The 27,705-nt window shown below is 42.2% G+C and overlaps 1 protein-coding gene across 4 annotated transcripts in view; it reads right to left on the bottom strand.

The window, feature by feature from the left end:
- Positions 1-27,705, bottom strand: part of znf385c (zinc finger protein 385C) — a 139,284-nt gene that overhangs the window by 53,780 nt on the left and 57,799 nt on the right. For 3 of the 4 annotated variants that reach the window (XM_031894168.1, NM_001078913.1, XM_031894169.1), the window contains 1 exon segment: positions 23,853-24,095. In XM_031894168.1, coding sequence (XP_031750028.1) covers positions 23,853-24,093 — 241 coding nt within the window. In that variant the 5' untranslated portion in view covers positions 24,094-24,095. 4 annotated transcript variants of the gene reach the window in all.

Genomic DNA, 27,705 nt, shown 5'->3' with positions numbered 1-27,705 from the left:
GCCCTTGAGTGACTGCACCAGGAACGAACCCCATTTTTGCCCTAATCTGAGGATCTCGTGTGTTCAGAAAGGACTGAGGGGGGCATGTGTAACTTTTACCCATTAAGGGGCACATTACCCACCATAGCTGACACGAGTACACACCTGGCTGGTCCCTATAGGTGCAATTCAGGTGACACAGGCACCACCCGTTATACCTGAGAGAGATGTTGGGGTGTAACTTATGCTGATTTTAAACACATTGAACCCCAATAATGGTTCTGCTTGCACACAATATCCATTCCCTCCCAATGCAAGGACACAGTGCCCCGTTTTAGTGCTCCCCAATGGTACTTGCCATTAATTCAGGGGCATTTTGAGGACATACCACTAGCCAGGGAGACATACCTCTGCGTCCATTCTCTTTACGCCAACCAGATTAAGGAAACCACATTCTGTCCTTCCACGAAGCCCGTACCCCACTCGGCATCCAAACGATACACCAAGGTCACGCATCCCCCAATCCCTAGTCCTCGCTACAAATTCTATCTAAATTCCTCTAAAAACCCAACCCGATCCTTGAAAACTAGAAATTCCCGTATGAGCGTCAGGCAGGTTGTCGAGAATCGAGCTCCATTCACAATGTCATGCATTTCTCGCCTTCCCTTTCTCCAACCTTCAAAATCTCCAGACCAGCAGTAAGTATACGAGCCTATACGTCACCCCTGTAACAAGCCGGGCTCGGTCCCCACGTCAAAAACCCAAAGGCTGGAAACGCAGCGGAAACGGCAAAGTTGGGTTCACTTACCCAAAAGCATTCTTGATTACGGCTCGTCGTCTCGTCTTCCGAAATCGCTATCTGATTTAGCAGAGCGACTGCATTTGTTCCCCCGATCCTCCTAGCTGCCTCTGATGGAGAGGCGACCGGCCTCCAATTCGTTCACCTTCCCAAATGATACACTTATACCTCAATTAAAAGCTTAATGCTCTACTGATCTCTGCCTAGAGGAGGTAAACAAGCTGCACTCTCTCCGCAGCCACTGGCCCTTCCTTTAACCCAATCACCAAGCGCAGATGGAGAAATTACCCAGTGTAGCCTCTCCCAGCTGAGAGCTCTGCAAACCAAAAGATACTGTATTAACATACAAATCGGATGGGAGGTCTGATGGGGGGGCGCAGAGGAAGAGAGAGAGGGAGAAGTCACAACGCACTCCTCATCCTCGCTCATACTGAGGGCATGCCAGTTCCCCTTCATGTCTTTAGGAGCCCTGGCATGATTTAGTAATTGGGCTACCACTGGATAATACGCCGCACCGCTGCCTTCCGGAGGCACAACGGTGGATTTTCCGACAGGTAATGCAACTTTTATTCATCCTGTATCTTTAAATGTTCCTTTAGACTTCCATTAGAAAAGCAGAGCAGTTAGAGTGCAAGCTTTTAAAGCAATTTCTTTGCTCTTGCTGTGGGCATTATTGCACATCACCAGTGATGGATTCTATATACAGGTATGGGATCTGTTATCCAGAATGCTCGGGACCTAGGGATCTTTCCATAGTTTGGAACTTTATACCTTAAGTCTGCTAAAAAAATAATCATTTACACATTAATTCAGGGGCACAGATCTTCCCTGCTAAAGGGCTGGGGGTGCCTTGGGCGGGTACTGAAACCCAGAATATAATGTACAACATTTCTATTCTACTTCTTTAGTTAGGCTTTAGTTCTCCTAAAAATCATTTATATAAACCCAATAGGACTGTTCTGCCCCCAATAAGGGGTAATTATATCTTAGTTGGGATCAATTACAGGTACTGGTTTATTATTACAGAGAAAAGGGAATCATTTAACCATTAAATAAACCCAATAGGGCTGTTCTGCCCCAATAAGGGGTAATTATATCTTAGTTGGGATCAAGTACAGGTACTGTTTTATTATTACAGAGAAAAGGGAATCATTTAACCATGAAATAAACCCAATAGGGCTGTTCTGCCCCCAATAAGGGGTAATTATATCTTAGTTGGGATCAAGTACAGGTACTGTTTTATTATTACAGAGAAAAGGGAATCATTTAACCATTAAATAAACCCAATAGGACTGTTCTGCCCCCAATAAGGGGTAATTATATCTTAGTTGGGATCAAGTACAGGTACTGTTTTATTATTACAGAGAAAAGGGAATCATTTAACCATTAAATAAACCCAATAGGGCTGTTCTGCCCCCAATAAGGGGTAATTATATCTTAGTTGGGATCAAGTACAGGTACTGTTTTATTATTATAGAGAAAAGGGAATCATTTAACCATGAAATAAACCCAATAGGGCTGTTCTGCCCCCAATAAGGGGTAATTATATCTTAGTTGGGATCAAGTACAGGTACTGTTTTATTATTACAGAGAAAAGGGAATCATTTTTAAAAATGTGAATTATTTGATTAAAATGGACTCTATGGGAGATAGCTTTCGAAATAACAGGTTTCCGGATAACTGATTGCATCATTACAGGTATAAATAGTTTGTATCGCTCTACATATCTTAATTGTAGTTTCTTAGAATAAGTTCTGCGGCTCTTTGCATTGCCTTATTGTATTTATTTGTGTTGCACTTCACTTTTGCTGGTGTGTATGGGGCAATCTCAGGGCCTCGCTGGCACCTAGTGCTAATTAGGTTGCTTTTTGCATTCCCTGTGTATATGCATTTGCCCATCAGGCTGGCGTGTATCTGAGCTTTAACCCTGTATTTTGTACTAATTATATTTAGTGTTTATCCGCTAAACAATTTAGAGAAAACCCACCACCTTCCAGAACCTCCCACTTTGAAATGAATATTAATATTGTCCAAACGCCGCCACTTTCCGTGCATGGATATGCTGGTTTACCTGTGAGCTGCCAGGGGGCCCTTTGTTCCCAGAATTAACTCTCGCGTGTCCATGTTGCATTGAGTTAAAAGAAAGAGTGACCTGCCCGGAATGGCAGCACCAAAAGAGCAGTAGGGGGTTAGTCTTTGTCTGCTCCAGAACTCTTAATAGGAATAGAGGTACGTGGCTTTAGCATTATAATTTAACCCCTAGTGATAACGAAAGGAAGGGGTTAAGTAGGGGGTTAATTGATGCTATTAACAAATCTGAATCTCTGGTTCCGTATATAAAATGCAGGGATATAAGTGGCTGCCCTGCTTTCCTTATCTCTCCCTTCCAGCTAACAGGGGTCTCTATAACGGCACGAGATAGGAAGCCATTGGGCTAATTTATTTAAAAAAATCAATTCATGCTTAATTGGGGTGGCATAGGACTAGGATAATTGCCCTGGGGACGCAGTTGGAGTGCAAGCCGTATGGCAAATCCTGCGCTAATAACTTTATTATGACTTTACTTATAATAAAGAGGGTTTCATTTGAATTCTTACACGTTTAGCGCAGCCATTGGCGCCCCTGTGAAATACTACGGCATTAATCGGCTTTACGGTTCCTTTCCTTCTGTAACACAGTGGGGACGTGGGAACAGTTACGCTGTAGGGGTGCAACGCTTGGAAGGACGCGGAGATGGGCAACGTTTCCCATTTTAATGGTGCAAACAGAACACAGCTGCCGCACCCCATACATTGCTGGGGCACAGATGCTCCCGGGGCGCTCACATGGAGGCAATATCATAGCTCATCCCATTAGAGTGTGCCCAACTGTACACCAGCAAGCAAAGAGTAGTTCATCTTTAAATTTGTTTTTAGTACGATGTAGACATTGATATTCTGAGACAATTTGCAATTGGTCTTTATTTGCTATTGTTTATGGTTTTTCCGTTATTTAACTTTTCGTTCAGCAGCTCTCCATTTATTATTTTAGCAGCTATCTGGTTGCTAGGGTGCATATATACCCTAGTAACCAGGCAGTGGTTTAAACGAGAGATGGGAATATGAATAGTAAAAGGCCTGCTTAGAAAGATAAGTCATAAAAAGTAATAATAATACATTTGTAGCCTCACAGAGCAATAGTTTATTGGCTGCCGGGGTCAGTGACCCCCGTTTGAAAGCTGGAAAGAGGCAGAAGAAGACGGCAAATAATTCAAAAACTATAACAAATAAATAATGAAAACCAATTGCAAAGTTGCTAAAAGTTAACTTAAAGGTGAACCCCCCCTTGTTTCAATATTATGAAAAGAGTGCTGTTCTGAGACAATCGGCAGTTGGGCTTCATTTTTGAATTGTTTTACTTTTGTTCAGTAGCTCTCCACTTTTGGAATTTCAGCAGCTGTCTGGTTGCTAGGGTCCAATTCAACCTAGCAACCAGGCAGTGGTTTGAAAGAGAGGCAGGAATATGAATAGAGGAGGGCATTAATACAAAAATATGTAATAAAAAGTAATACAGGTATGGGACCCGTTATCCAGAATGCACGGGACCTTGGGTTTTCCGGAAAAGGGGTCTTTCCGTAATTCGGATCGCCTACCTTAAGTCTGCTAATAAAATTATTTAAACAGTAATTAAACCCAATAGGATTGTTTAGGCTCCAGTAAGGATTAATAATATCTTAGTTGGGATCAAGTACAGGTACTGTTTTATTATTACAGAGAAAAGGGAATCATTTAACCATTAAATAAACCCAATAGGGCTGTTCTGCCCCCAATAAGGGGTAATTATATCTTAGTTGGCATCAAGTACAGGTACTGTTTTATTATTACAGAGAAAAGGGAATCATTTAACCATTAAATAAACCCAATAGGGCTGTTCTGCCCCCAATAAGGGGTAATTATATCTTAGTTGGGATCAAGTACAGGTACTGTTTTATTATTACAGAGAAAAGGGAATCATTTAACCATGAAATAAACCCAATAGGGCTGTTCTGCCCCAATAAGGGGTAATTATATCTTAGTTGGGATCAAGTACAGGTACTGTTTTATTATTACAGAGAAAAGGGAATCATTTAACCATGAAATAAACCCAATAGGGCTGTTCTGCCCCCAATAAGGGGTAATTATATCTTAGTTGGGATCAAGTACAGGTACTGTTTTATTATTACAGAGGAAAGGGAATCATTTAACCATTAAATAAACCCAATAGGGCTGTTCTGCCCCCAATAAGGGGTAATTATATCTTAGTTGGGATCAAGTACAGGTACTGTTTTATTATTACAGAGGAAAGGGAATCATTTAACCATTAAATAAACCCAATAGGGCTGTTCTGCCCCCAATAAGGGGTAATTATATCTTAGTTGGGATCAAGTACAGGTACTGTTTTATTATTACAGAGAAAAGGGAATCATTTAACCATGAAATAAACCCAACAGGGCTGTTCTGCCCCCAATAAGGGGTAATTATATCTTAGTTGGGATCAAGTACAGGTACTGTTTTATTATTACAGAGAAAAGGGAATCATTTAACCATTAAATAAACCCAATAGGGCTGTTCTGCCCCAATAAGGGGTAATTATATCTTAGTTGGGATCAAGTACAGGTACTGTTTTATTATTACAGAGAAAAGGGAATCATTTTTAAAAATGTGAATTATTTGATAACAATAAAGTCTGGGAGCTGGCCTTTCCGTAATTTGGAACTTTCTGGATAATGGGTTTCCCGGATAAGGGTGTGGGATACCTGTAATGACAAAACTGTAGCCTCACAGAGCAATAGGTTTTTTGGCTGCCGGGGTCATTGACCCCCATCTGAAAAGAGTCAGAAGAAAAAGGCAAATATATCAAAAACTATAACAAATTAAAAAATGAAGGCCAATTGAAAAATTGCTAAGAACAGGCCATTCTAAAACATATTAAATGTTAACCACCCCTTTAAGCTCAGTATAAGTTGTGTCCACATTGTATCACTCTATGGCCACATACTGACACACAACCAATCACAGAAACTGTTACAAACAGCTAACAATCTATATTTATATAAATGCCCTACTGGCTCTCCGAGAATGATGGGAGCTGTAGTTCCGAGCAGCTGGTATCCATACGCCTGTGCCAGCCTCTAACAGCAGCCCGTTAAATGGACACAAAATGACTATAATTGACCCCCTCTGCCGGGTAGGACAATGTAACCGCACTCGGCCTCTGGTACCATCTTACCGGGACTAGAGGATGTGCCCCCAGGTGGTAAGCAGTCACTTGGCATCGAGGAGGCCCTTTAAATCGACTTCAGATTGTAGATATGACCCTCATTTAAATAAGCATTGTTTGCGCCCGCAGCCGTCCCTACGGGATTCAGCGGGGTCACCTTGCAAGGAATGCCCTGATCATCCCATTATATGCATCAGCGCCTCTCAAAGGAGCCTATTCACTAAAGAACAATGGACATTACAGATCATTAAATACCATTAAGGCGCAATCATGAACCATAATGGATTTTATACTCTGGCGACTTCAGCCGCAGTAGCGCAGCCCCTACAGAGACCTAATGATCGTATCTACTGATGCATCTACATGAGCCCCTTCCGTGAGTTCACCAATATGTAGGGAAGTGATAGCTTTTCACTTTATACCTTCAGTTCAGTGTATTGGGAAAGAAAACAGTAGTTTCCCCAGGCTTGGTCATCATTAAATGTAATGGTGATGGAAGAAGAATGTACAAAAAGCTTGAAATCCTATTATGGGACCCATTATCCGGAAACCCGTTATCCAGAAATGGTTAAAAATGATTCCTTTGTCTCTGTAATAATAAAACAGTACCTGTACTTGATCCCAACTAAGATATAATTACCCCTTATTGGGGGCAGAACAGCCCTATTGGGTTTATTTCATGGTTAAATGATTCCCTTTTCTCTGTAATAATAAAACCGTACCTGTACTTGATCCCAACTAAGATATAATTACCCCTTATTGGGGCAGAACAGCCCTATTGGGTTTATTTAATGGTTAAATGATTCCCTTTTCTCTGTAATAATAAAACAGTACCTGTACTTGATCCCAACTAAGATATAATTACCCCTTATTGGGGCAGAACAGCCCTATTGGGTTTATTTAATGGTTAAATGATTCCCTTTTCTCTGTAATAATAAAACAGTACCTGTACTTGATCCCAACTAAGATATAATTACCTCTTATTGGGGGCAGAACAGCCCTATTGGGTTTATTTCATGGTTAAATGATTCCCTTTTCTCTGTAATAATAAAACAGTACCTGTACTTGATCCCAACTAAGATATAATTACCCCTTATTGGGGGCAGAACAGCCCTATTGGGATTGCACAGAGAAAGGCTGGGTGTTGCAGGCATCAGGTGTGTCTCACACAAACAGTTGAGCCCAACACAATTTAATGCCAGCGTGGCAGTGCCAGTCATCCCATGCGTGCTTATAGACAATGATTCGAGCATCTCATTGCTGCCCTATCAGCCATAAAGCAGCTGGGGAATACAGAGAAGCATATTCAGGTACAGATACTGGGTTTGTTTCTCATTTTAATTAAAGTTTATTTGTGGTTTCAAAAACCTCTAAAACCCCAAAAACACGATGTTGATAAATGTGCCCCTATGAATCAATAGTCTTCTATTTTCTTGCTTCAATTCTATTGGGTTTAATAAATTATTTTTTAGTAGATTTAAGGTATGGCAATCCCAATTACAGAAAGACCCCTTATTTGGAAAATCCCAGGCCCCGAGCATTCTGGATAGCAGGTCCCATACCTATATATAGTCATGGTCGGACTGGGCAACCAGGACACGGGGAAAACACCTGGTGGGCCAGACCCGCCCCTTGCGCTCCCCCGGCTGACAGTTCCTCCCCTGACACATTAAACTTATGAGCGCTCAGGGGAGGACATTAGGTGGGGAATCCTGCGGGGGGTTAGAGAGGCTCTCTGGGGAGATAAGGGAGGCTCAGCGGGGGACACTACGGGGGGGGGGGGTTAGGGGGTGCGGGGGCCGCAGCCGGTGGGGGCACCTGCAGGGCCCCTGGGGCGGCAGCCCCGGTGGGCCCTGCACCACCCCAGTCTGACCCTGTATACAGTACAAGTCGAAGGGGATATATCCGGGTTGGGAGGTTTAACCCCCTTTTAGGTTCTGACCCCTTTAAGAACGACACCTTTAAAACAGCCAACACCCTCCTGCTAGTTAACCCTGTGTTGGCTCTCTTAAATGGGTGGTTCTTAAAGGGACAGTAACACCAAAAAATGAAAGTGTATAAAAGTAATTACTATATAATGTAATGCTGCCCTGCACTGGTACAACTGGTGTGTTTTCCTTAGAAAGACTACTATAGTTTATATAATAAAGCTTCTGTGTAGCCCCGGGGGCAGCCATTTACAGGAGAAAAGGCACAGGTTACTTAGCAAATAACAGATAAAACCCCATTATATTCTACAAAGCTTATCTGTTATCTGCTATGTGCCTGTGCCTTTTCTCCTTTTTCCCAGCTTCAATGGCTGCCCCCGTGTTGACATAGCAGCTCATTTATATAAACTATAGTAGCGTTTCTGTTGCAAACTTACCAGTTTTACCAGCACAGGGCAACTGTACTTTAAAACACTTTCATTTTTTGGTGTTACTGTTCCTTTAAAGGGGTCAGAACCTAAAAAAGGCAGATATATACCTCCAATCCAGGATATATCCCCTCTGACTTGTACAATATATATATTATATATAAATATATATGTATATATATATATAGGTATGGGACCCGTTATACAGAATGCTCGGATTTGGATCTCCATACCTAACTATTATATGTTTTCCCTTTATTACCCCCTTATCGACAGCCTCTGCTCATTGTGAGCATCCAATTAAATGTGAGAAGGCTGATTGAAATAAATGTTGCAATAGTTCCCCTGCGCTGTGGGAAGGGAGGCCCATGTATCATCCTGCCAGCGGGATATTTAATACGGTAACTTTTTTAATCAAACTGCCGACAAATCAGGGATGGCAGTGAATCCATAGCTGGGCAGATAGAATCTGGATGCAGATGGCTGAATGCTCCTATCTCCGAAAGGCATCGCTCGGCTAAGAACTCCGATGATGGAGCCGTCCCCTGTTATTGCCCACGGGGGAGCTATCTGCGCTCATTTACCCGAGGGAGAGCTATTGACTGCTCCCTGAGCTTTCTCCCATTTCATTTTCAATTAGCCACAAGGCACTCTCGCTCGGAGACAATGCTAATGTTGTTTAAGCCTCTCCGGCGAAAATCAATGCGCCTGTCAGCGGTGCGGCGGCACAGCCAAAGGGTGGGCTTGTTCTACAGGGACCCCGGAAAACTCCTGTGCTGTCAGTATTTTGTATATTCTTCTATATACAGGTATGGGATCCGTTATTCAGTAAGTTCCGGATTACGGAAAGGCCGTCTCCCAAATGACCTTGAAGTTTTTGTGGTTTTTACATTTTCATAAAACCCTGAAAACCTCTAAAACCACAAACTAAATGAAGATTGTTACAGTTTTCCTAGAGCAGCTCCCATTGATTTCCAGGTGGTCTCAACTGCTCTGAAACAATTTTACATTTGTAATTAAATAAACCCAATAGGGCTGTTCTGCCCCAATAAGGGGTAATTATATCTTAGTTGGGATCAAGTACAGGTACTGTTTTATTATTACAGAGAAAAGGGAATCATTTAACCATGAAATAAACCCAATAGGGCTTTTCTGCCCCAATAAGGGGTAATTATATCTTAGTTGGGATCAAGTACAGGTACTGTTTTATTATTACATAGAAAAGGGAATCATTTAACCATGAAATAAACCCAATAGGGCTGTTCTGCCCCAATAAGGGGTAATTATATCTTAGTTGGGATCAAGTACAGGTACTGTTTTATTATTACAGAGAAAAGGGAATCATTTAACCATGAAATAAACCCAATAGGGCTGTTCTGCCCCAATAAGGGGTAATTATATCTTAGTTGGGATCAAGTACAGGTACTGTTTTATTATTACAGAGAAAAGGGAATCATTTAACCATGAAATAAACCCAATAGGGCTGTTCTGCCCCAATAAGGGGTAATTATATCTTAGTTGGGATCAAGTACAGGTACTGTTTTATTATTACAGAGAAAAGGGAATCATTTAACCATGAAATAAACCCAATAGGGCTGTTCTGCCCCAATAAGGGGTAATTATATCTTAGTTGGGATCAAGTACAGGTTCTGTTTTATTATTACAGAGAAAAAGGAAATCATTTTAAAAAATTAGAATTATTTGTTTATAATAGAGTCTATGGGAGACGGTCATTCCATAATTTGGAACTTTCTGGATAACGGGTTTCCGGATAACGGAACCCATACCTGTATCCTGTGCTGCTGTCACTTACCTGAGCTTAGCGATCGACACACAATATACCGTATATATAATATAGAATATAAATGTCACTATACAAGGCTGATTAGAAAATAATTCAGATTCTCATTACAAGGCAGCCCTGAACCCAGTGCAATTACCATCAGAATGTAATAAACAGCCCTGTAGCATCAGTTTATTTGACAGACTCATTTTCTGCCTAATTAGTAACGACCCCTAAGCTCAGCAGCCAGAACCCACTGAGCATGTGCAGTGTCGCAGACACTTTCCAAGATGGTGACCCCCAGTGACAAGTTTAAAGTCCTGGATCCTTGCTGCTATTGAGAGGATGATTCGTACGCTGGTGCAGGTTTAGCCATATTCATTCTTAGGGTTTAGTTCTCCTTTAAATGATTCCTAAGCCAACATTTGCATGGTGGCACCGCCGGAGCCAAAACGTGACACCTTCTATTTCGCAGAGCCCCTCAAATCAGCGGCTGCTTAGAGATAACCGAGGCGCCCGTGGAGACAGCCTGATAGGGAATAACTGGCGAGGATGGGCTTTTCATAAGCCGTGGTTCTATTGCTTGTGATTTACTGTCTCTGCACATAAAAAGCTTTGCCTTCTAACAGTAAATCAAAATGACAGCTCTCTGCCAAACAGACACGTCTCTTCCGCCCCACTCCTGCCTAATGCGCTCCCTCTATTATTCCAATAAAAGCCTCTGCCTCACTAAAGCCATGTATTTACATACGTACAGGAGAACTGGGCCGCAGTGCATGATGGGAGATTGCAGGGAGATGAGCCAGGACTTCAAACTCGTCACAGGGGGGTCACCATCTTGGAAAGTGGCCGTTGCAAATTATCGAGCAGAAGTGCAATTGGCAATAGGAGGGAAGATGGGATTGAGCACTTTTTCAATTGGTCTTTTTATCATTTTTGAATTATTTCCTTCTCTGACTCTTTGCAGCTTTCAAATGGGGGTCACTGACCCCGGCAGCCAAAAACCTTTGCTCTGTGAGGCTCCAGTTTGATTGTTATTGTTACTCTTTATTACTTATCTTTCTATTCACACCCACTCCTTTTCATATTTCTCTTTTGAACCAAGGCCTGGTTACTAAGGTCATTTGGACCCTAGCAACCAGATAGCTGCTAAAATTCCAAACTGCAGAGCTGCTGAATAAAAAAAACGAAATAATTCAAAAATCACACATAGACCAACTGCAAATGGCTTCAGAATAGCACTCTCTACATAATACTAAACATTCATTTAAAGGGGAACAACCCCAAATAATTCTGCTCTGCGCCAATGACCCCCAATGAGTTGCTGTTCTACCTCCCCCCCCCCACCGGCCTTCCCATAAGCAGATAAAGGGAGCAGCGTTTTCTGCAATCTCTGCTCCATCGCAGCCTATCAAGCTGCATATCAGGCCTTTCCGCGGGTCATTAAGCACCTCCCACGCCCCGGTGCCCGCGGATACGGTAATGTTTCTTCCATCTGGCACTTCAGGAGATGTGAGGGCTAACGCAGCAGTACCGCCGCCCTGCGTTCCTGTAGCCAACCAGCTCTCACTTTAACATACAGCCGAGCGTATAAGACAGAAGGGAAAAAAAAGCTGCTTAGAAACTGTGATCCGAAATCAATAGCTTTTATTTAAAGGGAATAAAGCCGCTCACAGTTAATTTGAGATCCGGGGAGAATCTCAAACAGCAGAACGTGGCAAGAAAATGTCTATGAACAACATTTTTGCAGAGAGAAGGAGACAACAACAGATACAGAGGGTTTTGCTATAGGAGAAATAAAGTTATATATATATATAAAATCACTGCGGGTTGGGGGGCAAATGTTAGGCAACCCCCCCCCCCCCAGTGATTATAATAGCTTGAGACCCTGGGTACTTCTGTAGGAGGCCATTGATGTCATTTGAGGGTGGGACTATGATCTAGGGGGTGGGAAATGGGCAGGCTGGGCGGGGAAATGTGGGTGGGGCTGGTAAATGAGCAGACTGGGCGGGGTTATAGGCGGAGCAGAGATGAGCCCGTAGTTAAAAAGGGTTATTGGCTGCAAAGCGAGTCAGGGAAGAGAAGGATTTAAAGGCCATTCCAGCAAGTACATTACTGGTAGATTTGTAATACTGGTTCCGGCCCTGGCTGGGGGCTTACCGACTAGGGGAGTCAAATACTGACATTTTCTTTTTTTTACCATATAGGCCCCAGAGGACTGCCCTCTAAAAGCTCAGGCCCTTGGGTGCCTATATGATAAATACAGCCCTGACCATAGAGGGAAATCTATGGACTGTGGGCTATAAAAATCATTTGAGGGCCACATCCAACCCATGGGTAGTTAGGCAGCTCTGCTCTAGTATTTCATGGGGAGAATAGCTGTCACAAACTGGACCAAACAAATAGGGTGGTATATTATCTGTAAAAATGGCACCTTTATTGGAGCTCCCTATAGATCCTCTCAGGTCCCTATCTGGGTTTCAAATGAGGGGTGGGCGTGTCCTAACGGTAGGAGGGGAGGAGCCAATCACAGCCCTGCAGTCACACAAGCAGAGGCAGGCTTCAGTTCCTTATCAGGTCAGCCTAGCTGCTGATTGGTTCTAGGGATGCACCGAATCCCGGATTCTGTGGCTTTTTTTTTAAGGAATCGGCTTTGACCGAATCCGTGGTCCCGGCTGAACCGAATCCGAACCCTAATTAGCATATACTAATTAGAATTCAGAAAGGTTTAAACGGTCAGGGGGAAAAAAATTGTGCTGATTTTTAACCCCTTCCAATCCTAATCAGCATATGTTAATTAGGATTCGGTTCGGGAATCCGTCAGGGTGGGTTCGGCCGAAGCCAAGAAAGTGGGTTTGGTGCATCCCTAATTAGTTCCTATCCTACAGTGCAGTATGCTGAGTGCCGCTGGCCCCCCTGCACAGCCTGGGAAAGGAAACAGCAGGAAGTGGAGCAGATGGGCGGAGCCAGTGGGGTTTTTGGGAAAATTTTCAATAAATCAGCCCCAAACCCTAATTTTATAAGCACATTCCTTCTACAGTATATTTATACGAGTACAATTCATTGGCGCAACATTGTTTTTTACACAATATGTCACCTTTAAGGTCTGGAGATCCAAATTACAGAAAGAAACCCTAATCCATAAAACCCCCAGGTTCCAAGCATTCTGGATAATAGGTCCCATACCTGTAACAATTCCACCTGAATAAATGCATATCTGCCCGTATGGTAACATGAAAATAAAAAGTCACTTTATATGTCTGACAAATCAGCATTATTAGGGACCTGTCGGAATCGAAACACTGTTTCCCCCGTTAGCAGTTTCCCTTAATTAATTTCTCCATTAAATACACTACTGGGGAACAAGAGATGCTGTCAGGTTAATGTGAGTGTAAATGTAGCCCCTCTGCTTGCTGATTACTCTGCTGCTGGTTATATAAACAAACAGGGATCGTAGACAAGAATAACAATTTCCCCTTGAACCAAGATGGAGGGTGCTTGGGGGGACCCTTGGGCTACGGCCTGGATAGGAGGCGGCGGCAGCTCCAGGATTTCCTTCTCCAATAAAGGGGTTGTTCACCTCCAAATTAATTTTTAGTATTATGTAGACAATGACATTCTGAGACAATTTGCAATTGGTCTTTGTTTTTTTTATTTTTTATGGTTTTTCGGTTATTTAGCTTTCTCTTTTGCAGCTGTCTGGTTGCTTGGGTCTTGTTTACCTTAGCAACCAGGCAGTGGCGTGAATGAGAGACAGGGATATGAATAGGACAGGATATGAATATAAAGATAAGGAAGTAAAAAATAATAATAAAATTGTAAGCTCAAAAGCAATAGTTTCTTGACGGCTGGGGTCAGTGACCCCCATTTGAAAGCTTTTTTTTAGCGCAACTGAAAAGTGCCCTTTGCCCACTGCGTTGCGGATGTAAATGAGCCCTAATTACCACTGGGGGGGGGGGGAATCTGTAGGTCTCCTATTATTTTGGAAGATATAGTTTGAAGTACAGGTATGGGACTTCATCAAGAATGCTCAGGACCTGGGATTTTCCGGATAAGGGATCTTTCCGTTATTTGGATCTCCATAACTTAAATCTGCTAAACATTATTTAAATATTGAATATATTGAATCCAATAGGATTGTTCTGCCCCAATAAGGGGTAATTATATCTTAGTTGGGATCAAGTACAGGTACTGTTTTATTATTACAGAGAAAAGGGAATCATTTAACCATGAAATAAACCCAGTAGGGCTGTTCTGCCCCAATAAGGGGTAATTATATCTTAGTTGGGATCAAGTACAGGTACTGTTTTATTATTACAGAGAAAAGGGAATCATTTAACCATGAAATAAACCCAATAGGGCTGTTCTGCCCCCAATAAGGGGTAATTATATCTTAGTTGGGATCAAGTACAGGTACTGTTTTATTATTACAGAGAAAAGGGAATCATTTAACCATGAAATAAACCCAATAGGGCTGTTCTGCCCCCAATAAGGGGTAATTATATCTTAGTTGGGATCAAGTACAGGTACTGTTTTATTATTACAGAGAAAAGGGAATCATTTAACCATTAAATAAACCCAATAGGGCTGTTCTGCCCCAATAAGGGGTAATTATATCTTAGTTGGGATCAAGTACAGGTACTGTTTTATTATTACAGAGAAAAGGGAATCATTTAACCATGAAATAAACCCAATAGGGCTGTTCTGCCCCAATAAGGGGTAATAATATCTTAGTTGGGATCAAGTACAGGTACTGTTTTATTATTACAGAGAAAAGGGAATCATTTAACCATGAAATAAACCCAATAGGGCTGTTCTGCCCCCAATAAGGGGTAATTATATCTTAGTTGGTATCAAGTACAGGTACTGTTTTATTATTACAGAGAAAAGGGAATCATTTAACCATTAAATAAACCCAATAGGGCTGTTCTGCCCCAATAAGGGGTAATTATAACTTAGTTGGGATCAAGTACAGGTACTGTTTTATTATTACAGAGAAAAGGGAATCATTTAACCATGAAATAAACCCAATAGGGCTTATTACAGAGAAAAATCATTGATAAAAATTGGAATTATTTGCTTATAATGGAGTCTATGGGCGATGGCCGTTCTGGATAATGGTTTCCGGATAAAGGATCCTATACCTTTACTTGAATAGCCATGTTACTATCAGGGACATAAAGCAGCATCCCCTCTTGGTAGTGAGTATGTATGGAAAGAGCAGCACGGCATTCTGGGAAATCAGATTTTCGGACTAATATGGTCACATAGTTACAAAGACCCCCCCACCCCCCGGTTCCATCACAGCAACTGGCTTTAGGCTCAGATATAAATAAAAATGTGCGCTCCAATGTACTAAATGTACTCTGTTGTGACCAATGTCTGCTTGATTTCCCCGCGTCTGCTTCAGCCCGAGCCGCGCTTGTTGCCCCCTCTGCAGTTTTTTGGGGTGAGGCGTTTTTTCCGCAGCCCTGTCTCAACCAATCAGTCTCATGGAACAACTCGACCGAACGAGGGAAATGAAGTCTGCAGATTGGGTCTGAGAGGCCAGCTGAGTCTGGCCCAGGGAGCTGCCAGCATTTGGCTTCAGGACACAGGCCGGGGTTACCCTGTGCCCACAACATGGTACGGCCCAAATACACATCCAAGCACAGGCAAGCTTTCCTCTTATATTAATAAAAATGAAGTTAATTCTTAGTTGTATCATGTCTTTTTCTCTTTGCCTATCCCTGTAATCTGTTCCTTCAAACAGTAGGAATAAATACCATTTTTATATGCAGAAATCCAGCTGCAAAACTGTTCTTCTCTTTCTCCATCATTTGTAATCCTGGCAGGGGAGGAGGGACTAAAACACTGATGTTACACATTGTAACAACTTCCCCACAGCTTACAGACAGGGACTACATAACCCACAATGCATTGCACTGGGATGTTCCTTTCCTTATTGACATCACGTGTGCAGCAGGGGATTGTGGGATTGGGAGGAGGCAGGCTGAGGGACAGGCGCTACTGTTACAGTTTATTTGAGTCACAAAGTAGTCAGCCAGATCAGCAGGGGAACAGGAGGTGGGGCTTAGGGAACAGGGGGCGGGGCTTAGGGAACAGTTCCAAACCAGATTATTACATTAAACATCATGAAAAGGCTGCATATTGTTTAATTGATGTATTTTGCAAAGTTGCTTATAGTTATTTGTAAGTTGTATTTGGGTGGAGTTCCCCTTTAAATGGCACCTCACTTCAATTCTCCTTTAAGGTCCCCAGGCACCGGAAACAAGCAGCACAGTTTACACACCGCAGCCCTGGCTCCCACAGCTCATAATTACTCTGTTCTGTTTAATCAATAGGCAGTCCCTTAGACATCTTTAATGGGAGAGTCAACAATGGGCTCATCCATCATCATCATCCTCCATCAGTGATGTGGCCTGGAACCTCGTCCTGAAGGTCTATTATGGCACAAAGGGTCCTCTGTTGTCTGAAATTACCCATCATTTATTCCAGGCTGTGATGCCTATAGCTTAGCGCTGCGGGGTACGATGCCACATTCCTGGGGGGGATGCCCTTGACAGGTTGGTACAGGTATCAGACCCCTTATCCGGAAACCCATTATCCAGAAAGTTCTGAATTACGGAAAGACCATCTCCCATAGACTCCACTTTAATCAAATAATTCACATTTTTAAAAATGATTCCCTTTTCTCTGTAATAATAAAACAGTACCTGTACTTGATCCCAACTAAGATATAATTACCCCTTATTGGGGCAGAACAGCCCTATTGGGTTTATTTCATGGTTAAATGATTCCCTTTTCTCTGTAATAATAAAACAGTACCTGTACTTGATCCCAACTAAGATATAATTACCCCTTATTGGGGCAGAACAGCCCTATTGGGTTTATTTCATGGTTAAATGATTCCCTTTTCTCTGTAATAATAAAACAGTACCTGTACTTGACCCCAACTAAGATATAATTACCCCTTATTGGGGCAGAACAGCCCTATTGGGTTTATTTCATGGTTAAATGATTCCCTTTTCTCTGTAATAATAAAACAGTACCTGTACTTGACCCCAACTAAGATATAATTACCCCTTATTGGGGCAGAACAGCCCTATTGGGTTTATTTCATGGTTAAATGATTCCCTTTTCTCTGTAATAATAAAACAGTACCTGTACTTGATCCCAACTAAGATATAATTACCCCTTATTGGGGGCAGAACAGCCCTATTGGGTTTATTTCATGGTTAAATGATTCCCTTTTCTCTGTAATAATAAAACAGTACCTGTACTTGATCCCAACTAAGATATAATTACCCCTTATTGGGGCAGAACAGCCCTATTGGGTTTATTTCATGGTTAAATGATTCCCTTTTCTCTGTAATAATAAAACAGTACCTGTACTTGATCCCAACTAATTACTGTTTATATAATTTTTTTAGTAGAGTTAAGGTAGGAAATCTAAATTACGGAAAGGTCCCTTATCCGGAAAACCCAGGTCCCGAGCATTCTGGATAATGGGTCCTATACCTGTACATTATGCTAAATCTATATATCCTAAATGTATATACTCTGTGTATAGACTTGGTGGCTATATAATTACAGCACAAAGACATGATCAAGATGAATAAGCTACATATAATGGACGCACTGCTTGTTGCCCCTGTAGCTGCCTGTTTAGGGCTACGCTTGGCTGTCACGGACGCAAAAATGTAGGTCATAATTATGCAAATGCCGAATATTGTCTAATCTGGGTCTCTGTTCTCCAGAGGAAAGAAAGACCTAGCATATATTGTTTCCCATTATATATCCAAGGAGCAAGCGACGCTCAGTACTGCGCCTCGGAGAAGAAGTCTATGGCAGTTGGAAATAGAGATACGCCGTCGGACGTTACTTAATTATAGAGCTACTGATAGACATCTAGGAATATAGAACACTGGGGGTTTCGTTGGAGTCCTACCAGTGATAAAAACAACCACTTAACCTATAGGAATAGGAAATACGGACTTTTGCAGCAAATATAATATGTCTGATATTGGGTAAGGGGCAAATACAATGCAATAAAATCATCACTTTCTCTTTAGAGAATTATTTTTAATAAGAACTGCCCCATTGGGGCTCATTGATACGGTTAGAACGCACGTGCATCACTGTTAATTGGATCCAGCCACACAGATTGGTACAGTGTACAGCACATTGATCAGATGCCAACTTCAATAGGAGGCAGTGAGTAGAAGTTCTGTTGTACCAAGTACTCCGTGCCGTTGGATCCAGCTGGCAGTAATGATGGTTGTTCCGGTTCCAGACACATTCCAAACCAAGGCAAGAAGAATGTCAACTAATCTTCTCACTCACCCATGTTCTATTCATTCCTATGGGATTTTTAGAAGCATATTTATTAAATGGTGAACTCTAACTTTCGCCCATTGATTAATACACTGCTATAAATCCCATAGGAATGAATAGATAGCGAGTGAATTTTTCTGCGCTGAGCCCTAAACTCACATTTTAACACATCTGCCCCGTAGATATGGTACATTCTACATCAATATTCATAAGTTCCAGTCATAAAATAGCAGCCCCTAACTCAGTGGGGGTCATTTATCAATACTGGGCAAATTTGCCCATGGGCAGTAACCTATGGCAACCAATCAAATTGTTGCATTCATTGTTCTACATGCAGCTGGCTGAAAAGAGGCAATCACTGATTGGTTGCTATGGGTTACTGCCCATGGGCAAATTTGCCCAGTGTTAATAAATGAGCCCCAGTGAGTTAAAGAGAATAAGATGTATATTGTGACCGCAGTTCATGTTTAACATCAAAATGTAGGACGTAGATTAGAACTTTAGTCGTTTCCCCCTCTCTAACCATTTGGAGGACAAATGATGGGCTTATCTATCATGTCGAACGCTCACTTATTTATTAATAAGGAAAACTCGTTTGTATAAAAAACACAAATTTTTCAAGTTTACGAGCTCTAAAAACTCCAGTTTGAGTATAAGGCTTGACTTTGCCTAGGACAACTCCCATTGACTTCTATAGAAACTCACAAGCTTTTACATGGCGAATGTTTACATTCGAGTTTTTGGGTTTTTTGCACTTAAAAAACTCAAATTGAGGAAAATTGAGGATAAATCATTAGGGATCAATAAAAGGATGCCTAGTCCTTATTAGTTTCTCCAGTGTCTTTGAGACATCTATTTCCTACTCAACACGGGAATCTACAGAAAAAGGGCCACCAAGCCTATCATGCCTACAAAAAATACAAAAAGCTCCCCAATTACAAGAGGTAACTTAGGAATGAGGTTGGGCTTGGGGTCAGACAAACCCCCGATAGGCTGAGACATTGTCTTTTTTTTTTTTACTAAAGTCCCCAACTGGGGGACTTTAACTCTGCATTTCCAATGTATAAACCCACTTATTGTACAGCGCTACGGTATACGTTGGCGCTTTATAAATACATATTATTAACAATAAAAATACCTTCAGATTGAAGCTACTGGATCGATACAGAAGCCATAAAACTACCCAACTGTGCAAACAGAGTGGGGCAATATATCACATAAGGCTCTGTGTGGTTTCTCTCTAGAAAACCCTGGCAGATAAAGAGAAATAATGATTTCAGCCCAATAAAATGGAGGACAGAATACACCATTTCCAAGGAACTATTGAAGCCCAGGCCAGTAGGACATTACCAACAATTCTCCCTAAGAGACATGTTTGGGTATTAGTGGGTTTGCATGGAAAACATCTGGGTCGGTGTTGGAATCCTACTTGGATCTGACGTACATTGTCCAAATAAACGAATTTCTAGAACTAAATATAAAAGGAAAAGTGACTGCATTTCTGTGACCTGCACAAAGCGAGATAGGTATTAAAGGGGAAGGTTGCACGTGTGGCTAGAAAACGTCGCATTCTGTATGCAATTCTCCCCTTTCAAGCCTCTCCACTTGTTCTAATGAGTGCTGTCAGAGCAGATGCACTACAATCATCCCGGGGCTTTGTTCTGTTAAATAACCTCTTACTGCCTCCGGATTTAACATCTTCACTGCCAAAGATGCAGAGATGCCGCAACCTTTACATACTACCTTCCCGCTTCAAGGTCCATTTTTATGGATATGTATAATGAAACTGGTGCATTATGTGGTTGAAGTGAAGACTCTGTGCGGCTTATTTTGCCAAATATATAATATTCGGACGACTGGGATATGTTTTGTTTAGCAAAACTTTACATTCGGCAAATCCATAAGGAAAATAAAAAAGTGAAGGAACTTAGGGATTTTAAAAGGGGTTGTTCACTTTAAAATTAACTTTAAGTACAGGTATGGGATCCCTTATCTGAAAACCCATTATCCAAAAAGCTCCGAATTACGCCTGTCTCCCATAGACTCCATTTTAATCAAATAATTCAGAATTTTAAAACTGATTTCCCTTTTCTCTGTAATAATAAAACAGTACCTGTACTTGATCCCAACTAAGATATAATTACCCCTTATTGGGGGCAGAACAGCCCTATTGGGTTTATTTCATGGTTAAATGATTCCCTTTTCTCTGTAATAATAAAACAGTACCTGTACTTGATCCCAACTAAGATATAATTACCCCTTATTGGGGCAGAACAGCCCTATTGGGTTTATTTAATGGTTAAATGATTCCCTTTTCTCTGTAATAATAAAACAGTACCTGTGCTTGATCCCAACTAAGATATAATTACCCCTTATTGGGGCAGAACAGCCCTATTGGGTTTATTTCATGGTTAAATGATTCCCTTTTCTCTGTAATAATAAAACAGTACCTGTACTTGATCCCAACTAAGATATAATTACCCCTTATTGGGGCAGAACAGCCCTATTGGGTTTATTTAATGGTTAAATGATTCCCTTTTCTCTGTAATAATAAAACAGTACCTGTACTTGATCACAACTAAGATATAATTACCCCTTATTGGGGCAGAACAGCCCTATTGGGTTTATTTAATGGTTAAATGATTCCCTTTTCTCTGTAATAATAAAACAGTACCTGTACTTGATCCCAACTAAGATATAATTACCCCTTATTGGGGGCAGAACAGCCCTATTGGGTTTATTTCATGGTTAAATGATTCCCTTTTCTCTTCACTTTTTATTTTCTGTGGTGAAAGCTCGGCAGCGCCATAGAACGAATACGCCTTCCATAATAGACAGAGGGCTGGCGGTGGTTTAGAGATGATAATGTACGGTATGGACCTATGGGTGCCACCCATGCATCTAACTGCCTTCTGTAGGGAGAAGCAGAAGCAACGAGACAAGCGAGACGATTGAACTTGTGCCGCTCTGTCAACAACTGTATCATTTAGCCACTTAGCCGAGATTTCATCATGTGAGTGCCGCTGCCATCTTCAGTGTACACTAATAATTATAATAGGTGAGATTATTAGGTTTTAATGGAAACGGAGCACATCCCGTTCCCTCGCATACGTAAGTGTGGGAGATATTAGCATAATTACATTTGCATAATGCTTATCCGGAGAAACCGACGCGGCTCCTTCACGCCTGGCTGCGCGGCAGGAATGGGGTAACTGTGTATAAGCGGCCCTATGGGAGCACTGCGCGGGGAGGGGGCTCTCACTGGCGCCCTGTAGCGCCTACTGACAGTCTGGAGATTTGGAAACCCACCTTGATACCTGACATTCCCAGCTCCAGTGCCTATACATGCACCCCAATGACATTTTTGTTCCAATGTGAACTCCTATTGTCAGTATGCTTAGCCTCACACTGATTGGCTGACGGGAAACCTACACCCCCAGAATGAATACGTAACCAACAGACCAACCTATATAAACCAACCTATTAAAGAATCTTACCAAACTGGAATATATATATCAGTAAATATTGCCCTTTTACATCTTTCCCTTGAGCCGCCATTTTGTGCTGGGCTGTGTGCTCCCTCAGAGATCAGCTGACAGGAAGTGATGCAGCTCTAACTGTAACAGGAAGTAGTGTGGGAGCAAAAGGCAGAAAGGGGGCCTAGCGCATGTATGTGTGCCCTTGGCTTGTTTGTGTGCACTGTGAATCCTATGATCCCAGGGGGCGGCGCTTAGTACTTAAAATGGCAGTTTGCTATATAGGATTACCCAATGGCACATACTAATAAAAAGGTATATTGTTATGAAAATGGTTTATTTCTTTGAATCAGGGTTTTACATATGAGCTGTTTTATGCAACTTATTTTAATAGAAAGACCTACATTGTTCAGAGGTATAGTTCTCCTTTAACATGCTTTGAGTTGAATCCTACAAGACCTGGGTGGGGAAAAAATTAGTGACATCAGGGGCGGGGCAATGATATTTAGGAGCGGGCAGTTTAGGCATTGGGTTATGACAGTAGCCTCTCCGGGTCAGAACTGGACAGGTTGCAACCCTAGTAACAGTTCATTCGATCAGGGTGGTTAGTAGAGCAGCCAAAGCTCTAACAAGGGGATCAGGAGGGTTAATACCCCTCTGTGTCACCCACCGGCAAAGCAACTCAAGGAATAGGAAATTCCTGGAATAATTCATCACTGTGAGCAGCTATAATTCTAGATCCTAGAGACGAACGGTTGGACCCTATAGATCCTCCCAGGTCCCCGTCCATGTTTCAAATGAGGGGTGGGTGTGTTCTAACGTCCCTGCCAGAAGCCCAGTAGGAGGGGGAGTAGCCAATCACAGCCCTGCAGTCACACAAGCAAAGAGAGGCTTTATTTCATTCCATCTGCTGATTGGTTCCCAGTGTGCCGAGTGCTGCCGGCCCCCCTTCACAGCCTGGGAAAGGAGACAGCAGGAAGTAGAACAGATGGGCGGGACTAGAAAGGTTTTTGCAGAAATTTTCAATACATTTTTCAATAAAAGAGCAGATACATTGAGTGCAATTAGGCTTTCCATAAGCGTGGCTGCGTGTTAGTAGTAATCCAGTTCATGATATCACAAGTATTGGTGCAACCATTACACTTTCTGCCATTCAATATCCATGTTCAGCACAAACATCAAATCTCTGATGAAGAGCAAATTCCTGTTCATTGACCATAAATGATAATAGATTGGGGAGGGGGGGGGGTTGGAGTGCAATTGGGCAGCATTAATAATAAAAAGGCACATGATACCACAGAGCTACACCTCCTTATTCCCTTAAAGGGGAGGTTAACCTGTAAGTTAACTTTTAGTATGTTATAAAATGGCCGATTCAAAGCAACTTTTCAATTGGTCTTCACTCATTTTTTATGGTTTAAATTATTTGCCATCTTCTTCTAACTCCTTGCAGCTTTTAAATGGGGGTCACTGACCCCAGCAGCCAGAAAACTATTCCTCGGCCAAATCCCTTGGGATGAATTTGGGGGTTTGGCCAAACCCCAAAAACTGGGTTCGGTGCATCCCTAGTTTTATTGTTACTTTTTATAACTCCTTTTCCAATGAGACCCTCTCCTATTCATATACCAGTCTCTCATTCAAACCACTTCCTTATTGCTAAGGTACTTTGGACCCTAGCAACCACATTCCAAACTGGAGAGCTGCTGAACAAACACTGAAATAATTAAAAAACACTACAAATAATAAAAAAATGAAGACCAATTGCAAACTGTCTTGGTATATTACTCTCTACATCATACTAAAAGTTAACTCAAAGGTGAACAACCACTGACCAGTTTTCCGTAATGACATTATCGCCAATTACTGGGCGCAGCCCTTCCTTACCGTGAATGGAGGGGCTTCTGCCTCTGTTGATCTGCTTGAGCCGCTTCTGGTGGGATTTGCCATTATAATGGATCTGCGCTTGTACGGCCGAATTCAATTGGATGTTGCAGACTTCGCACAGGGTGAAGGACGGCAGCCTTTTCTCCCTTCTTGACTGGAGTTCCAGGGTGTCCGTCTGTCCGCCCTCACACATGGGAATGGTAGAATCCGGGGAATGTGTAGGGCTCGCGGGACGTTTCATAGCTGCAAGGCAAGGGGGGGAATAAAATGAGACAACTGTATAGTGTGTTGTTGTTTTTTACACAATTCTTCCAACTGTACTCTTTGTTCCTGGAGTACTGAAAGCATAGTGAAATAATCCCTTTCAATTAACCACCCCAGAAAGAAGTGCGAGGCAGTCTCGGAAATTGTGCGAGCACTTAGCAACGCGCTTTCAGTCTCTTAACACAGCAGGAAGACTGAATAAACCCTCAGAATGGCAGAAATTTTCTTTTTTTTCTATTGTACACGTGCTGATTTCTGCTTATATGACCTGCCTGCTCGGCCCAACACTTTCTGAGAAGAACCAAATCTGCAGAGAAACACTGCAAACTGTATGCACCCCCGAAACTAACTGTAGGGGGACAGCGGATACGGGAGTCTCTGCCACGGTCATTAGCCCTTTCGACTAATTAATTGTGGCTCCTCCCTCCTCTCAAAGGGCAATGGAAAGCTAGGGCTATCTGAGGGTGGAAAATGGTATTTTAGCAGGTCTTTATTTATTCTTTTGAATTTATTCCACTTTAATTCAATTATTTATCCAGTTTGGTATTAAAACAGAGGATATTACAGTCCTGCATAGCAACCTCTTAGCAACAAGGCAGTGTTGTGAGAGACAGACTAGAACGCTATTACTGAAAGCCTGCCATTGTATCATGGAACAATGACCCCCATCTGTACCCAGTGATGTGCAGCAGATATAGAGGACCACAAACACCCTACACCCCTACGGCAGATATAAAACCTTACATTGAACCCAAACTGGCTTAGAGAACCCCAAGAAGCCTCTTATTTATAAAAACGCATGTACAAATGACACCACCATTTATTACTTATGAAATTTGGCTACCCCTGGCTCTCATAAAGTCTTTAAAAAAGTATATAGCTTGCCTGGCTGTACAAATAAAGAGGCCAAAAGGAAAAAAAAAGCTTAACACTTAAAGTTGCAGTACCGCAAAACTGTCAGAAGATGGAGTGCTCACATTGTGACCAAGCTACCCTGCTCACAATAAGGCTACTCCTGCATTACTGCGTCCAGAGGGATACTGGCCACATTCTGTTAAGAAAATGCTTGCTACAAGCAGGATTTGCAGGTGAAATATTGCTATCTAACTAATTTACACAAAATTGTGATAGGGACTTAGATTGTAAGCTCACTGGGGCAGGGGCTGATGGGAATGTGATAGGGACCTTAGATTGTAAGCTCACTGGGGCAGGGACTGATGGGAATGTTATAGGGGCCTTAGATTGTAAGCTCACTGGGGCAGGGACTGATGGGAATTTGATAGGGACCTTAGATTGTAAGCTCACTGGGGCAGGGACTGATGGGAATGGGATAGGGACCTTAGATTGTAAGCTCACTGGGGCAGGGACTGATGGGAATGGGATAGGGACCTAAGATTGTAAGCTCACTGGGGCAGGGACTGATGGGAATGGGATAGGGAACTTAGATTGTAAGCTCACTGGGGCAGGGACTGATGGGAATGGGATAGGGACCTTAGATTGTAAGCTCACTGGGGCAGGGACTGATGGGAATGGGATAGAGACCTTAGATTGTAAGCTCACTGGGGCAGGCACTGATGGGAATGGGATAGGGACCTTAGATTGTAAGCTCACTGGGGCAGGGACTGATGGGAATGGGATAGGGACCTTAGATTGTAAGCTCACTGGGGCAGGGACTGATGGGAATGGGATAGGGACCTTAGATTGTAAGCTCACTGGGGCAGGGACTGATGGGAATGGGATAGGGACCTTAGATTGTAAGCTCACTGGGGCAGGGACTGATGGGAATGTGATAAGGACCTTGGATTGTAAGCTCACTGGGGCAGGGACTGATGGGAATGGGATAGGGACCTTAGATTGTAAGCTCACTGGGGCAGGGACTGATGGGAATGGGATAGGGACCTTAGATTGTAAGCTCACTGGGGCAGGGACTGATGGGAATGGGATAGGGGCCTTAGATTTTGATCACTGTTGCTCGTAGCTGGAATAAACACACACAGTATTCTACACTACTAGAGGTAGAAATAAAGCACAGATATCACTATTCTGTATAATTAAGCAGTGGGAACGGTTATGTATATATATACCCGTGAATGTGGCCTTTCAGGCAGTGTGGCCCCTACAACCCATATGAAAGACTGTATTGTACCCCTCCCAGTGCCGGTTACGTTTAACTGTACTGAGTCTCACAGAAAGTGGCTCGCTGTTAGTGGCTGCCCGGGGCCATCACACAAAACAAACATTATGCCATGGCGTCTGGAAGCGGCGTAACTTACACAATGACTATGCTTCGCTCGCAGGGAGGGGCAGCAATACATCTACTAAGTTCTCAAACTGCTCATAGGGGCTCATTTGCCATCACTAAACATAAGGCTATGGGGGACATTGACTAATGGGCAAAGCTAAAAATCCGAATCCGACAATTCGCCGGCTAAAACTTGCCGAGATCATGTAGAAGTCAATGGCCGATGTCCCTTCCCCGGAGGGTCCTTATTTGGATTTTTGAAGCTGTTTATTTTATGTTACAATTTGAAGTAGCCTCGGTGCAACAAGTCCAAAAATGTGGAGTTTTCCAACTTCTGTGACTTTTTTCCCACGTGTACTTTTTCAGTTCAGACATTTTAAAAGAAAAAAAATTAGAAAAGTTGAAGTTTTAGAAAATCTGCCCCTTAAAGAAGGTAAAAAAGGAGGCACAGGGAAAGCTCTCATTGATACAACCAACCAAGTTTGGTGCAAAAAAAAAACAAACAAACCAAATTACCCCCGTATAAGGCAACTAAGGATACACTATAAACTTTCTGTAGAATGGGCTGTAGGGTTGCCCCCTGTTCGGTTTTGACCCAGTTCGGTTTTCCTTAGGCCTCAATTGTCTGAATAATTGAGCTGAATAATAATCTAGGTTTTTAATTATTTGCCATTCTCTTCTGCCTCTTTGCAGGGGGTCACTGACCCCGGCAGCCAGAAACTATTGCTCTGTGAGGCTACAGTTTTATTGTTATTGTTACTTTTTATTACTTACCTTTCTGTGCAGGCCCTCTCCTATTCCTATTCCCAATTCTCATTTAAACCACTCCCTGGTTACTAGGGTAAAAAAGACCCTAGCAACCAGATAGAACTAAAATACCAAAAGGAGAGCTACTGGACAAAAAGCTAAATAACTGAAAAACCATAAAAAATTAAGACCAATTGCAAATTGTCTCAGAATGTCAAACTGTAAGTTAATTTTAAGTTGAACTACCACTTTAATAACTCTACATACCTTAAGTATTTTATGAAGGTATTTGATTTATTTAATGTGTAATAACTATATTGAGGCTAATTTGTATTCTATAAAGAGACTTTTTTGATAATACCACTGTGCTCTGATACGTTATTTGTGTGCGGACCTAAACCAGTACAGGTATGGGATCCCTTATCCGGAAACCCGTTATCCAGAAAGCCCCGAATTACGGAAAGCCTGTCTCCCATAGACTCCATTTTAATCAAATAATTCAGAATTTTAAAACTGGTTTCCTCTTTCTCTGTAGCAATAAAACAGTACCTGTACTTGATCCCAACTAAGATATAATTACCCCTTATTGGGGGCAGAACA

Source organism: Xenopus tropicalis, chromosome 10 (assembly GCF_000004195.4).
Source record: "Xenopus tropicalis strain Nigerian chromosome 10, UCB_Xtro_10.0, whole genome shotgun sequence".
Lineage (NCBI taxonomy): Eukaryota > Metazoa > Chordata > Amphibia > Anura > Pipidae > Xenopus > Xenopus tropicalis.
The sequence above is the reverse complement of the archived record's forward strand: the minus strand, read 5'-3'. Positions and strand labels throughout refer to the sequence as shown.